Raw genomic sequence first — 13709 nt, 5'->3', positions numbered from 1 at the left:
GAATACTGACTACAGGAAAGAAACAAACAAACAAAAAAGATTTTTTCAACCACATTTACTAGCTCACATAAATACATGAAAACAAATCCATCTCTCTTCCCTTTCTGTATCCTTGGCACAATTTATTATAGATCTTAACTAGCTAAATATCCATTGAGGGAAAATGAATTTTAAAATATCAAACAGAGGTCAATAAATAGCCCAAAATGTCAACCCTGAAAGAACCATCTATTTTTAACTCTAAGATTAAGCCAATGATTTGCAACTTTTATTAAAGTAAATTTTATCTGTAAAACAAAGTAATTTATAACTTGATCTTGACACAAGTTTTTTTTGACAGCAGTTGAATTTTTACATAAAAAATTGCAAAATTTCAACTAAAGAACAAAACATTCAGACACAAGCTTACACTTTAAAATTTTCAGCATCTACATAAACAAATAAAGAATGGCTGCATATCAATTTATGTTAGTCCTGTGGTCCAGAATATATTTTCCATTTGAAACATTTTTAATCACTCTTCATACAGCATGGACAGCTTCTAATGGGAACTGGTAATATAGTCTGTTCTTAATGAAGACAACACTAGGCAGATGTTGCCTGATGCCGGGATAATGCTGAATGTGACAAAACCAGCGAGACACATTAAGGTATTTCTCCTTTTCTTGAACTGTCAGGTCAGCCTAAATAGAAAGATTAAAAAACACATAGAACATAAACATTACATAAGCATGGCTATTACTGTCATTTCAATAGGCAACAGAAATTGGTGTAAGGGGCAGTTATCAAAAGCCAACATATTTAGATAGGTGTAAAAGTTTCAGCCAGTTGGAACAGCTACTTGTTTAATACTTTTTATGTTAAGTTTAAAACCAAACAGGCTTTCTTAGGGAATTTCAAGTTCTTAACAAACGCAAAATGTATGTTATACCTAGGATCTGGAGGCTCAAAGAGTTTTATTTTGTTTTTTATTGGAAAAGAAAATAGGAGAAAGGAAGATAATAGCTTCCTAAAGACTAAGACATAGTTTTTTTCTCCAGTCTTCTTCTGGCAAACCTAAATAAATGTTTACTGATATTAAATATAACATACTTCAAAATATAAACCCATTTCCGTCGAGTTGATTCTAACTCATAGTGACCCTATAGGACAGGGCAGAATGGCACCACAGAGTTTCCAAGGCTATAAATCCTTACAGAAGGAGACTGCCACATCTTTCTCCTGCAGAGCAGCTGGTGGGTTCAAACAGCCAACTTTCTAGTTAGCATCCAGTTGTTTAACCAATGTACCACCCAGGCTCCTTGATAATATACTTAACAAGGGAATACTACGTAAAACTCAAATATATATATATATTTAAATGACTGCGAGTGTGTGTGTGCGCGCATGTGCATGTGTGTATATATACTACTGCTGCCTTTCTACAACTCCGGGGAAAAATCTCACTTGAGAAGACAATGACCCACTTAACTTCAAGTGATTATTGCTTAATATGAAAATGGTCTATCTTCAGGAGCATACAACTCAGATGAAGGAGGCTATGTAAAACAAGAACAAAAGGCTTTCTAATTTTTGTTTGAAATAAAGCTGCACTCTATTTTTAGTGGATGCAGCAATTCATGTAATTTAATATCAAATTACAAGAATGCTCCGAGATTTGGTTAGAGAAAATACAATAAAAACTATGGATGACTGTCATTTCCCTGGGCTCATATCTAGAGGTAGGTGACTCAGACTTGTCTTTAAGACAGATCTTCGAGTTATTCAGAGTTACTTAGATTAAGAGAGTCGGCAAGGCAGTAACTTACAGTCATGACCGTGCATGGGTAGTCTAGTTCCTCTCCTGTTGTTACTCTAACAGTTAATTAAAAGATATTGCAAGCTTCTGTAAAACTGACAGGAATGTTTCTACAAAGAAAAAAAACTCAGCCACCCAACATGCAGTTCAAACCCACTCCAAAGTCTGCTTGTTGGGAAGCTCTTTTAGTGATGGATGCTCTGTGGCTGTTCAGAACACAGCATATACTTGTGCCTACAGGTAAATACTGTACGGGATGCAGTAATTACTACAGAATAGGGGAGAATATTAACAATAAAATTAAAAGGTAGGGATATATTTTTTTCAAATAAATGTTTAACTGAATACATATTTCCATTTTATGTATTTACTAAAAGCAGTTTAAAAGGAAAAACTGATATATGCCATCCTGCCTTCCTTTTTGCCCTGATCCAACTAGGACACTATTTAACAGATCTCTGATCTTTTGACACTATTTTGGTGGTCTTCAATGTCTTTTTCAGTTGCCCCAGATAAGCAGTCAGCGTCTCACTGCTTTGGTTACATAAAAATTCAAGCTTCTAGTTTCAGTGATACACACTGAAGTCCTACATATAAAAGCAAACAGAAGTAACTATAAGTGTCACTCACATGTAGTTTCATGTCTGCTGCAGAGATATATGATGATTCAAATCTAGTCACTTTTCTACAATTTAGTCTTTTCAGAGATTTTTCATTAGAAAACATCTCTGCTCATTAGTCATTTTGTGAGATGTCATTTTTGAAAATGAACTAAAATACGAGAACAAAGCATTTCCAAACAATAAAGTACTAATGGTTGTTTGATCTACTGCTCAAATTGTTCACCCACATTTTAAACTTGGACTAAAAAAGCCCAACATTTGTATTTTAGACAAATTTACTATTATGAGGTCTTGTATATGGCTATTATTTTAAACAACAAATACAACATACAGCAAAATCATTATTCTCCAAATTAAAATGTTCACATTCAGTGTAAAGATACAAACAGACCAACAGTATAATTTTTATTCTAAAAGCTTTTAAAATTTCCTAGTTTAACAATTTTAAACTAAATGATCTATTTTTAAAAAAATGTTTCAGATGATCAGTTTTAGAGAATGTAAATTTGTTCATTTTCCCTCAGAAAATTTGGCCAGAAATAGGGCTTTTTCTGAAAGGATCAGGTTTCCACTTCAACCATCTTCTTATAGTTTTAACTCTGGAGCTTATCTTTTGAGTCTGGAAAAATTATGACTGACTTCAATTTGTTACCTCTGCTCCTTATTTTGTAGATATTCTATAAGTGAAGTTTATGTAAAGAAACAGCTAAAAGGACACTTTTCCTTCCATCTAATTTTCAGACGGTTTTTGATGGGATAATATTGGATTTCCATCATTCCTTTCAGCAAAAGTTATTATTTTTTTTTTTTTTCTCTTACAAAAAGAAACACTTCTTGGCCATAGCCAGCTACCCAGAGGGAGCGAGTAGTTGGACCTGTGGGCTCAGGACCATAGTTGCAGTGGACATCAAGCTCAATTGGCATAACATACTATATAAAACATTGTTCCACATCCTACTTTGGCGAGTAGCGACTGGAATCTTAAAAGCTTGCAACTGGTCATCTAAATGCAACGATGGGTCTCTCCTCATTCAGAGCAAAGAATGAAGAAAACCAAAGATTCATGGAAACAATTAGTCCAAATGACTAGTATACCATGCAATCCTCAGCCTATATGACTATGAGACCAGAAGAACTAGATGGTGCCTGGCTACCACTGTCAGCCACTCTGAGCGGGATCCACGTGTGGGAGAACAATGTGGAACAAAATTCAAAATCATTTGGGAAATAAAAGAAAAGGGACTAGGTTTGCTGGTCTGATAGAGCCTGATGGAACCACTGAGACTATGGCCTCTAGCTGCCCTTCAGGTCTGGAACTGAACCCACTCCTGTGGCTTCCAGCCAAACAAAAGACAGGCATGTGAACTGAACATTTACATTAGGTAGATACACTCCTTGGAGAGAATAATCATGGGAAAATAGAAGGGCTGTGTATGCACAGGGAGACAGCTCAGGGGGCAGGAGTGCATGGAGGGAAGGACACAGGGAAGAGGTAACTATGGGGAGGAAGCAGGAGGGGAGATGTTGCATTGTGGTAAACTTGTAGTCAATATTATGAAACAAAGTGTATGTGAGCTGCTGTATGGAAAGTGAATTTGCTCTATAAACTTTCACCCAAATCACAATTAAAAAAAAAGAAAAAAGAAACACAATGCAACTGTTCTAGTTACCATTTCCTGCTTCTCACTAGACTACATACCAGCATGTCTTTGGTGCCTGGCTCTACTGAATCCTTTACTTTTTCTCTATCTAGGCATTCTATATTAGTTTCAGATTCAAAGTAAAACAGATAATTAGTTTCAACTTGAAGGCCAGAAAGAGGACATTCTTAGTCCTTAGTTTTTCATGAAGGCATATGAGAAAAACTTGGAGGCCTCACTCCAAATCAGAAAGAGATGCTGAGCACTGCCTTTCCAAATGGCACCAGGCTGACGTTTGGACATTCTTTATGGCCCATGTTCCTGGATTGTTTTGCAGCTGTTTAATTTTCTTTCTTTGTAAAAGAACTACACAGTTCCATTTGTGCTTCAAACTTCAAAACAAATGTATCCTAGTTGATAAAAATGTTACAGTCAAGTAACACATAACATCACAAAGGAGTTTAATAATCTTCAGTAACAGTCTGTTCAGGAGGTTCACTATCTACCAGTGAAATCGTTTTTGAGAAAGCAGTGAGTCATTGGTTTTATAATAAATAACCACACAAACTGGCAGTTTAACAAAGAAAGCAAAACATAATATTCCTCAAAGGGAATTAAGATAGACCAGATTTTAAAATTAGAGTAATTTGGCCACAATTAAAATCAGGCTCACGCTGAAACAAAATACAGTGGGACTATTTGATAACTCAAGGCTCCTTGACTGCTATTTTGTACACTCTGCTGCTTGCTTATTAACTATTTCATAACATGAATGAATAAATGAAGAAAAGAATGCATGAGGAGTCCATATATAAATGTACCACCAATGCAAAGAAAGCACAGAGATACCCATGAATATGAGCAGGCAGCCAATCTGGACTTCTACTCTAACTGAATTTAATACCTAAGTATCAATTTTTTTCTTCTTTGTCTGTGTATATTTATACCTAAGTGAACAAGGATGTGATTTAATATCACAGTGTAGTTCTGTTACTGTGTAGGTTTCAGTGTGGGAGGCCTGAACTGGGAGGTATATTTCTCCTGTGCATATGCAGAGGGCAGGGGAGATGCTTTGGTTATGGACTCAGGACATCAACCCAGAGGTATGGTCAATAGAGTGATGTACACAATATTCCCCTCAATTTTGCTTTGAGAAAGATAAGCACAGTATCATTAATCATAATATCCTAATCACTACATACAAAGAGAATATACATTCCAAAATAGGAAATAAAAATAGGTGCAGGTTAGTACATATTCTTAATGTAATCTTAATTTTAACACACAGAACTGAATGAAACACCTCTAACATGCATGAAAACAAAATACCTGCTAGGGCACCTAGACTTGTATAATTAAAGAATAAGTGGGCAGCTGGTGCTATAAATATTTGGCATTATGGAATTATGACCTTGTTCACTGTTGGCAAAAAATTCTACACAAATACTCTTTTTCTTAGAGTATTTGCTTTCCCTACTGCCAGAAGAAAAAAATATAAATATATACTTTGTTTGCAAGGCCTACATTTCACTATTACCTTTTTAATTTTGTTGCATGGGAGAAATTTTCTCCTTAATGATAGCTTGGTGCTACACAAACCCAGATCTCATGATGTTCCTAATTTCATTCACTAGCCCACTGGCATAGGATTACAGATGACATTTCTTCTAATATTAAGGTTTAAAAAAGTTAAGTAACACAAAAATGTATGTCATATATAAATAAGATTTTTAAAATGTCAACAAATGTGTTGTTGTTTTAGATGTTAACTACTTTGGAATCCTTTGTAAGATAAAGGAGCTCTGGTAGTATAGTGGTTAGGGCATTTGGCTGCTAACCAAAAGGTCTGTGGTTCAAATCAACTAGCTCCTCTGTGGAAAAAAGATGAGGTAGTCTGCTTCTGTAAAGATTTGTAGCCTTGGAAATCCAACAGGGGTCACTATGAGTCAGAACTGACTCAACGGCAGTAAGTTTGGTTTTGGTTCTATAAGGTAAACATGCCTGTAGCAGCCTAATCTTATTCAAATCAAGTTACGACTCCCCCAAATTGAAAGACTGTAGGGCAGTCACCAGGAGAAAGATGCTTAAATACAAAACAGCAAACCCCCTTTACCTTGGAGGCTTTTTTCTTTTTGAAATGAGGTAAGGTATGCCACGTCATCATTCTAAAGTCAAAAAACTACTAAAATATATTGAACCTAGAATGGAATAAAGAGAGGCTCGTGTGATCAAAGTACTTCAAGCTTAAGACTTTCTTCAGATTTAAATAAAATTACATTAGAGTTAATTATATTCAAGCATGTAACTAAAGGTCATACTTTCAATATAAAGATATATAATCTAAAATAGGAACTTATTTATATAGATAAATACTGTTCAATGTTGCCAATCTCAATACGTGTTTAGATGTATAAGGTATTGTGCTAAGAGCTGGCAGGGGAATCATGATAAATACATGATTTGTCTCAGTCTCTTGGTTTTGGTTAAACCGAGTTATATTAGTATGGATACCATCTGTCCCACTTCATTCCTGTTGTCCCTACATAATTATTAATGGGCTGCATCTCCTGTCAAAAATGTTATTTTTGGATAAGAAATCATATGCTCATCTTATCTGTAATATTTAAACTTATAAGCTTATTAAACCAGTAACATTTTGTTTGAAGGCCAAGGCCATACACATTGTAAAGATACTTTTCTGGCAATTTCATAGTTCTATTTCCTATCATTTTCGACCTGTCTCTTAAATTGAAATCATGATATCATGACCAAGAATGAGCCCTGGATTACATTCTTCTTATTCACTAATTGTTTTCATGTAAAATGATCATATTTCTTCAGTGAGGTCAATAGTTCCTTGATAAATATTATACTTCTTTTGTACCCCTCAAGTACAGTACAGTGGGCATATTATCATAGCCTTCTGATAAATGTTTTTAAGTTTATAATAGAAAAAGTTATTACCTTGAATTAAAGATCACACTAAGTCATTGCAATGATAATATATGATCATTTAAGTTATTTTAGAGGAGTAATTCTTGATAAAGTCAAGTAAACCCAAACGGAGGGTTTATAGCTTGGATGTGTACTAAGAATAACCATATCATATATTATCTTGGTATTTTAGAGTTTACAAAGGATTTTCTCTTACACTGTGGATATCTTACTCAGAAGGTGTGGCTTGTGTTGGACCTTCTAAAAACTGAGCTTTATGTTTGCATAAGTCATTAGTTGGCCTCTTAGTAAAAGGATGATGACAACACATGCCCTATTGTGAGGTACAAGGAAAAAATATATACAAAACTTTGGGAATTTTAAATAAATTATGTTAAGAAAACATTCATTCAACGTTTATGGAGGGCAGACTGTGTATGTGTGCCAAGAATTAGACCAGACAGTGTTTAAAAATATGGATTGCTACAATCTCTGACTCATGCAGTTTACAATGCCGAGACTAAAAACAAGCTTTTTCTGAGGTGATCTAAGGGGTATAAAAAGATACAGAGGAAGGATCACTTCATTATGTTTCAGGAAGTCTGAGCATCAACAAAGAAATTAGTGTGGAACTGAGCTGATATTTGATGAAACATAAATGAATTTGGAAGGAAGATGAGGGCCTAGGAAGCAAAAAAAAAAAAAAAAAAAAACAGAAAATGCAAAGGACACAGAGCAGAAATTGCACTATGCTCAGAAGGCTCCAAAGAATATGTCCTGGCAGCAATCAAGGTATCTAAGGAAGAGTGGAAATTATTAAACAATATCATTAATATCACATGCAAGTAAATTTTTGCTGAAGATAATTCAAAAATGGTTAGAGTAGAATATTGATAGGGAACTTTCAGAAATTCAAGCTGGATTGAAAAGAAGACGTGGAACTAGGAACACCATTGCTGACGCTACATGGTTCTTGGCTGAAAGCAGAGAACACCAGAAAGATGTTTACCTAATGTTTTATTGATTATGCAAAGATATTTGACTGTGTGGATCATAATACTGCAAAAATGGGAATTCCAGAACACTTAACTGTGCTCCTGAGGAACCTGTACATAGACCTACATTTGAACAGAACAAGGAGCTACAGCCTGGTATAAAATCAGGAAAGGTGTGCATCAGGGTTGTATCTTTTTTTACCATACTTATTCAATCTGTATGCAGAGCAAATAATCTGAGAAGCTGGACTACAGGAAGAAGAACATGACATCAGGATTGGAAGAAGACTCATTAACAACCTGCAATATGCAGGTGATACAACCTTGCTTGCTGAAAAAGAAGAGAACTTGATGCACTTACTGTTCAGAGACCACAGTCTTCAGTATGGATTACACCTCAACATAAAGAAAACAAAAATCCTCACAAATGGAGCAGTAAGCAACATCATGATAAATGGAGGAAAGACTGAAGCTGTCAGGGATTTTCTTTTACTTGAATCCACAATCAATACCCACGGAAGCAGCAGTCAAGAAAGCAAACATATTGCACTGGACAAACATGCTGCAAAAGACCTCTGTAAAGTGTTAAGGAGCAAAGCTACCACTTTGAAGACTAAAGTGCACCTAACCCGAGCCATCGTATTTTCAGTTGCCTCAAAGGCATGTGAAAGCTGGACAATGAATAAGGAAGGCTAAAGAAGAGTTGATGCCTTTGAATTATGTTGGCGAGGAATACTGACAATACCATGGACTGCCAGAGAATGAACAAATCTGTCCTGGAAGAAGTGCAGCCTGAATGCTCCTTAGAAGAGAGAACTGCCAGACATCGTCTCACATACTTTAAGGATATCATGCTTGCTTAAGTAGAGGGCCAGCAAAAAAGAGGAAGACCCTCAACAAGATGGACTGACACAGTGGTTCAACAATGGGCTCAAGTCTAGCAATGACTAAGGATGGCATAGGACCGGGCAGTGTTTTGTTCTCTTATACATGGGGTCGTTATAGGCTGGAGCCAACTCGTTGGCACCTAACAACAAGGAAGAGTGAGAGAACCAAGGCTAGCAAGGAGCAGGGATCAGATGGAGAAGGGTTACCCATGCTATAGAATAATATTCTATAGGGAATGAGGAACTACTTAATTATTTTAAGAAAAAAAAAAAAAAAAAAAATGTTAATGTTACCATGCTGTAAGACTGCTGCAGTGGAAAAAAAGGTGTGTATTAAGAGATGAAATTAGTGGCAGGAGGCTATTTCAAAAGCCTAGAAAAACATAAGTGAATTCTGGAAGTAGGACAATGTCATCCAAGACCACAAGGAAGAGATACATGTGAGTGGTACTCAGGAGGTAGAAACCACAGATGACTAATTGGATATATGGGGTACAGAATACAGAAACATGTATGGGCTCTTTTCTTCCCCCAGGGAAGATGATGAGTAATAGGGAATTGGGGAATTTTTTGATGGGGATACAGATGTTAAAATGTATAAATTCTGGAGCAGACTGCCTGGTTTCCAGACCTGGCTCTGCTGCTTCCTACTCAAAGACATCTGACCAACCTATGCCTTAGTTAAGGAGCTCTGGTGGCATAGTGGGTAAGGCATCTGGCTACTAACCAGAAGTTCGGCAATTCAAACCCACCAGCTGCTCCACAGGAAGATGATGAGGCAATCTACTTCTGTAAAGATGTGGAGCCTTGGAAACCCAACAGGGGTCACTATGAATTGGAACTCACTCAGTGGCAGTAGGTTTGGTTTTTACCTCAATTACCTCATCTGTGAAATGAGAATGATAATAATAGTACTTATCTCATAGGGCTATTACAAGAATTAATTAAGTTCACATTTATAAAACATACAGAACACAGCCTAAGGAAGTGCCACATGAGTTTGTAAGTAAGTTTAAGATAGAATACAATTTAAAATAAAGGGACTTAACCAAATAGTTAGAGGGAAACACTGAAGATATGAGAAAGAAAAGACATTGAATTTAGGACAAGATCCAGAAAAAAGAGGGAAGGGTGAATGGATTACTCTAGGACAAAAGTAAGAAACATCAGAAAAAGAAGACAGGCTGGATGAGGATGTGCAAGTGGGCAGGTTGGAAGACCAGGGGATCCAAAAGATAGCAGAATTAGGGAGGAAGGCCATCTGATGATGACTGAGATAAAAGAGGCGGAGAGGGATGGGGGTTGAGGGAAGTGGCTAAGGTTTGGAATTGTCCCTGGAATCAAAGAGCTGATCAGTGTGAGAACTCATGTGAAATTAGATACTATAAACCTGCAGTGTCACCAATCTGTATGGATGGGGAAGAAAGGAGATAGGTTAGGAAAAAGAGAAGAAATCAAGTCATTTTCCCTAGTGGTGGGAGTAGGGAATAAGAAAGTGAAGAGCAAGGATGGAGGCTGCACAAAAGGTGGGGTACTGGATTTATGATCTAGAGATAGAATGGTATGAAGATGATAAAGCCCAGATAGCTAGAAAATAGTTTCTGAAAAACAGTGGAAGCAAAGGTTGAGAATTAAGTAGGCCAAGAAAGGTACTACATTAGAAGGATGTATGGAAGAAATTCTTGTGTAAGGTTATCTTGTAGAAAAATAATTTCCCTTTTATAAGCTGAAAATGCAAATTTGATTTAAATACAAAAAAAGTATAAAAATTAAATAAATAAATACACACACACACACACACACACACACACACATATGTCATTCAGAATGATAAGGGAAAAGAGCCAATAATTATTCAAGTACTCACTATAAAGCGATGAAGTCCATAGTATAACAGGATATCAGCTAACGTAAAGTTATAGCCTGCAAGGTAGACTTTATCTTCAAGATATAAATTAAGATCCTAGGGAAAAAGAAATTAATGAAATATTAATTTATGAAATAGAAATATTAAAGTTAACTATGTTTGTACAACTTAAAACATTTAGAGGGTTATTAGAAAACAAAATACTGACATTTAAAAAATGTGATACTTGACATTAATATAGATTTGTTCAAAATCAGACTGTATGCCAATCACCTCATTTAAAAATTAAATTATATTTAATACTATTTTTAAAGTATTTTAAAGCAGAAAACATTAGAAAATGATAAAGAATCATTGATGATAATTTCAAATAAAAAACAAAACAAAACAAAAAAAGCAAATTTACTGCTGTGGAGTCAATTCGACTCATAGCGACCCCTCCTTGAGTTTCTGAGGCAGTATCTCTACGGAAGTAGATCGCTCAATCTTCCTTCCGAAGAGTGGCTGGTGGACTTGAACTGACAGCCTTCTGGTTAGCACTCAAATGCCTTTGGCACTATGCCACCAAAACTCTAGTTTTCAACACCATCTAAAGCTACAAAAACCTGTTATATATTCACCAGACAATGACCGTCACTTTTTAAATGATTATTTTAATTTAAACATATTAAAATAACGAGTTATTTTTAAATCACTCAAAATAAGATAGTAGTAAGTGCTAATCTCCCTAAGTAGCCAACAAGTACTTTGAAAAAAGGTTTTTTCAAAGCCCATGTTTGTTGCTGTTGTTAGGTGCCGTTGAGTCATTTCCAACTCAGCAACCCTATGCACAGCAGAATGAAACACCGCCCAATCCCGCACCAGTTCCACGATCTTTGCTATACTTGAGCCCATCGTCGCAGCCACCATGTCAATCCATCTCGTTAAAGGCCTTTCCCTCTTTCATCGACCTTCCACCTTACCAAGCATGACATCCTTCTCCAGGGAATGGTCCCTTCTGACAACATGACCAAAGTAGGTGAGATGAACTCTGGCCATTATCGGTTCCAAGGAGCATTTCCGCTACACTTCCTCCAGGACAGATCTGTTAGTTCTTTTAGCAGTACATGGTACTTTCAGAATTCTTTGCTAGCACCACAACTCAAAAGCATCAACTCTTCGGTCTTCCTTATTCATTGTTCAGCTCTCACATGCGTATGAGACAATTGAAAATATCATGGCTTGAGTGAGGTGCACCTTAGTCCTCAAGGAGACATCCTTGCTCCTCAGCACTTGAAAGAGTTCCTTTGCAGCCAACTTGCCCAGTGCTATACGTCATCTAATGTCGTGACTGCTGCTTCCATTAGTGTCAATTGTAGAACCAAGCAATGTGAATTCTTTGACAACTTCACGCTTTTCTCCATTTATCGTGATGCTGCTTATTGGTCGAGTTGTGAGGATTTCTGTCTTCTTTATATTGAGATGTAATCCATACTACAGACTGTATTCTTCCATCTTCATCAGCAAATGCGTCAAGTCATCCTCACTTTCAGCAAGCAAAGTTGTGTCATCAGCATATCACAGGTTGTTAATGATTCTTCCTCCAATCCTGATGCCATGTTTTCCCTCATACAGTCCAGCTTCTCGGATTATTTGCTCGGCATATAGATTGAATAAGTATGATGAAATGATACAACCCTGACACACTCCCTTCTTGATTTTAAACCATGCAGTGTCCCCTTGTTCTGTTCCAATGACAGCCTCCTGGTCAATGTACAGGCTCCTCATGAATACAATCAAGTGTTCGGGAATTCCCATTCTTCTCAATGTTATCCACAATTTGTGATGATCCACACTATCAAATGCCTTTGCATACTCAATAAAACACAAGTAAACATCTTTCTGATATTCCCTGCTTTAAGCCAAGATCCATCTGACAGCAGCTATGATATCCCTTGTTCCATGTCCTCTTCTGAATCCAGCTTGCACCTCTGGAAGCTGTTAATATACTGCTGCAACCGTTTTTGAATTATCTTCAGTAAGATATTACTCATGTGCAATATTAACGATATTGCTCAAAGATTTCCGCATTCTGTGGGATCACCTTTCTTTGGAATGGGTACAAATATGGATCTCTTCCAGTCATTTGGCCAGGTAGCTGTCTTCCAAATCTCTAGGCATAATGGAGTGAGTGCCTCCAGCGGGGCATCCATTTGTTGAAATATCTCAATGGGTATTCTATCAATTGTTGAAATATGTCAATGGGTATTCCGTCAATTCCTGGATCCTTGTTCTTCACCAATTCCTTCATTCCAGCTTGAACTTCCTCCTTCAATATCATTGGTTCTAGATCATATGCCACCTCCTGAAATGGATGAAGATCAACCAGTTCTTTTTGGTACAGTGACTCTGTGTATTCCTTCCATCTTCTTTTGATGTTTCCTGCATCATTCAATATTTTGCCCATAGAATCTTTCAATATGGCAACTCAAGGTTTAAATTATTTCCTCAGTTCTTTCAGCTTGAGAAATGCCAAGCATGTTCTTCCCTTTTGGCTTTCTAACTCCAGGTCTTTGCACATTTCATTAAAGTAATTGGCTTTGTCTGTGCAAGCTGCTCTTTGAAATCTGTTCAGCTCTTTTACTTTGTCATTTCTTCCATTTGCTTTAGCTACTCTCCACTCAAGTTTCAGAGTCTCATCTGTCACCCATTTTGGTCTTCTCTTCTTTTTCTTGCCTTTTTAGTGACCTCTTGCTTTCTCCATGTATGATGTTCTTGACGTCACCCCACAATTCTTCTGGTTTTCCGTCATCGGTGTTCAATGCATCAAATCTATTCTTTAGATGGTCTCTAAATCCAGGAGGGATATATTCAAGATCATATTTTGGTTCTCATGGACTTGTTTTAATTGTCTTTAACTTCAAGTTGAACTTGCATATGAGCAGCTGATGGTCTGTTCCACAAACAGCTCCTAGCCTGGTTTTGG

At 36.6% G+C, this 13709-nt stretch overlaps 1 protein-coding gene across 1 annotated transcript in view; it reads right to left on the bottom strand.

Annotated features, from left to right (window-relative positions):
* Positions 1–521: 521 nt before the first annotated feature.
* The window catches only part of EEF1E1 (eukaryotic translation elongation factor 1 epsilon 1), a 29409-nt gene continuing 16221 nt past the window's right edge, over positions 522–13709 (bottom strand). Inside the window, exons 3-4 of the mRNA XM_007935332.2 lie at positions 10745–10840; positions 522–683 (exon numbers count right to left, since the gene is read on the bottom strand). Of these exons, the coding sequence (XP_007933523.1) occupies positions 522–683; positions 10745–10840 (258 nt within the window). The remainder of the gene's footprint in view (positions 684–10744; positions 10841–13709) is intronic.

The sequence above is a fragment of the Orycteropus afer genome, unplaced genomic scaffold, assembly GCF_000298275.1.
Source record: "Orycteropus afer afer isolate SDZICR_OR568_19922 unplaced genomic scaffold, OryAfe1.0 scaffold00027, whole genome shotgun sequence".
NCBI classification, from domain to species: Eukaryota; Metazoa; Chordata; class Mammalia; order Tubulidentata; family Orycteropodidae; genus Orycteropus; species Orycteropus afer.
Note: the sequence above shows the minus strand (reverse complement) of the source record. Positions and strands in the feature narration are given on the sequence as shown.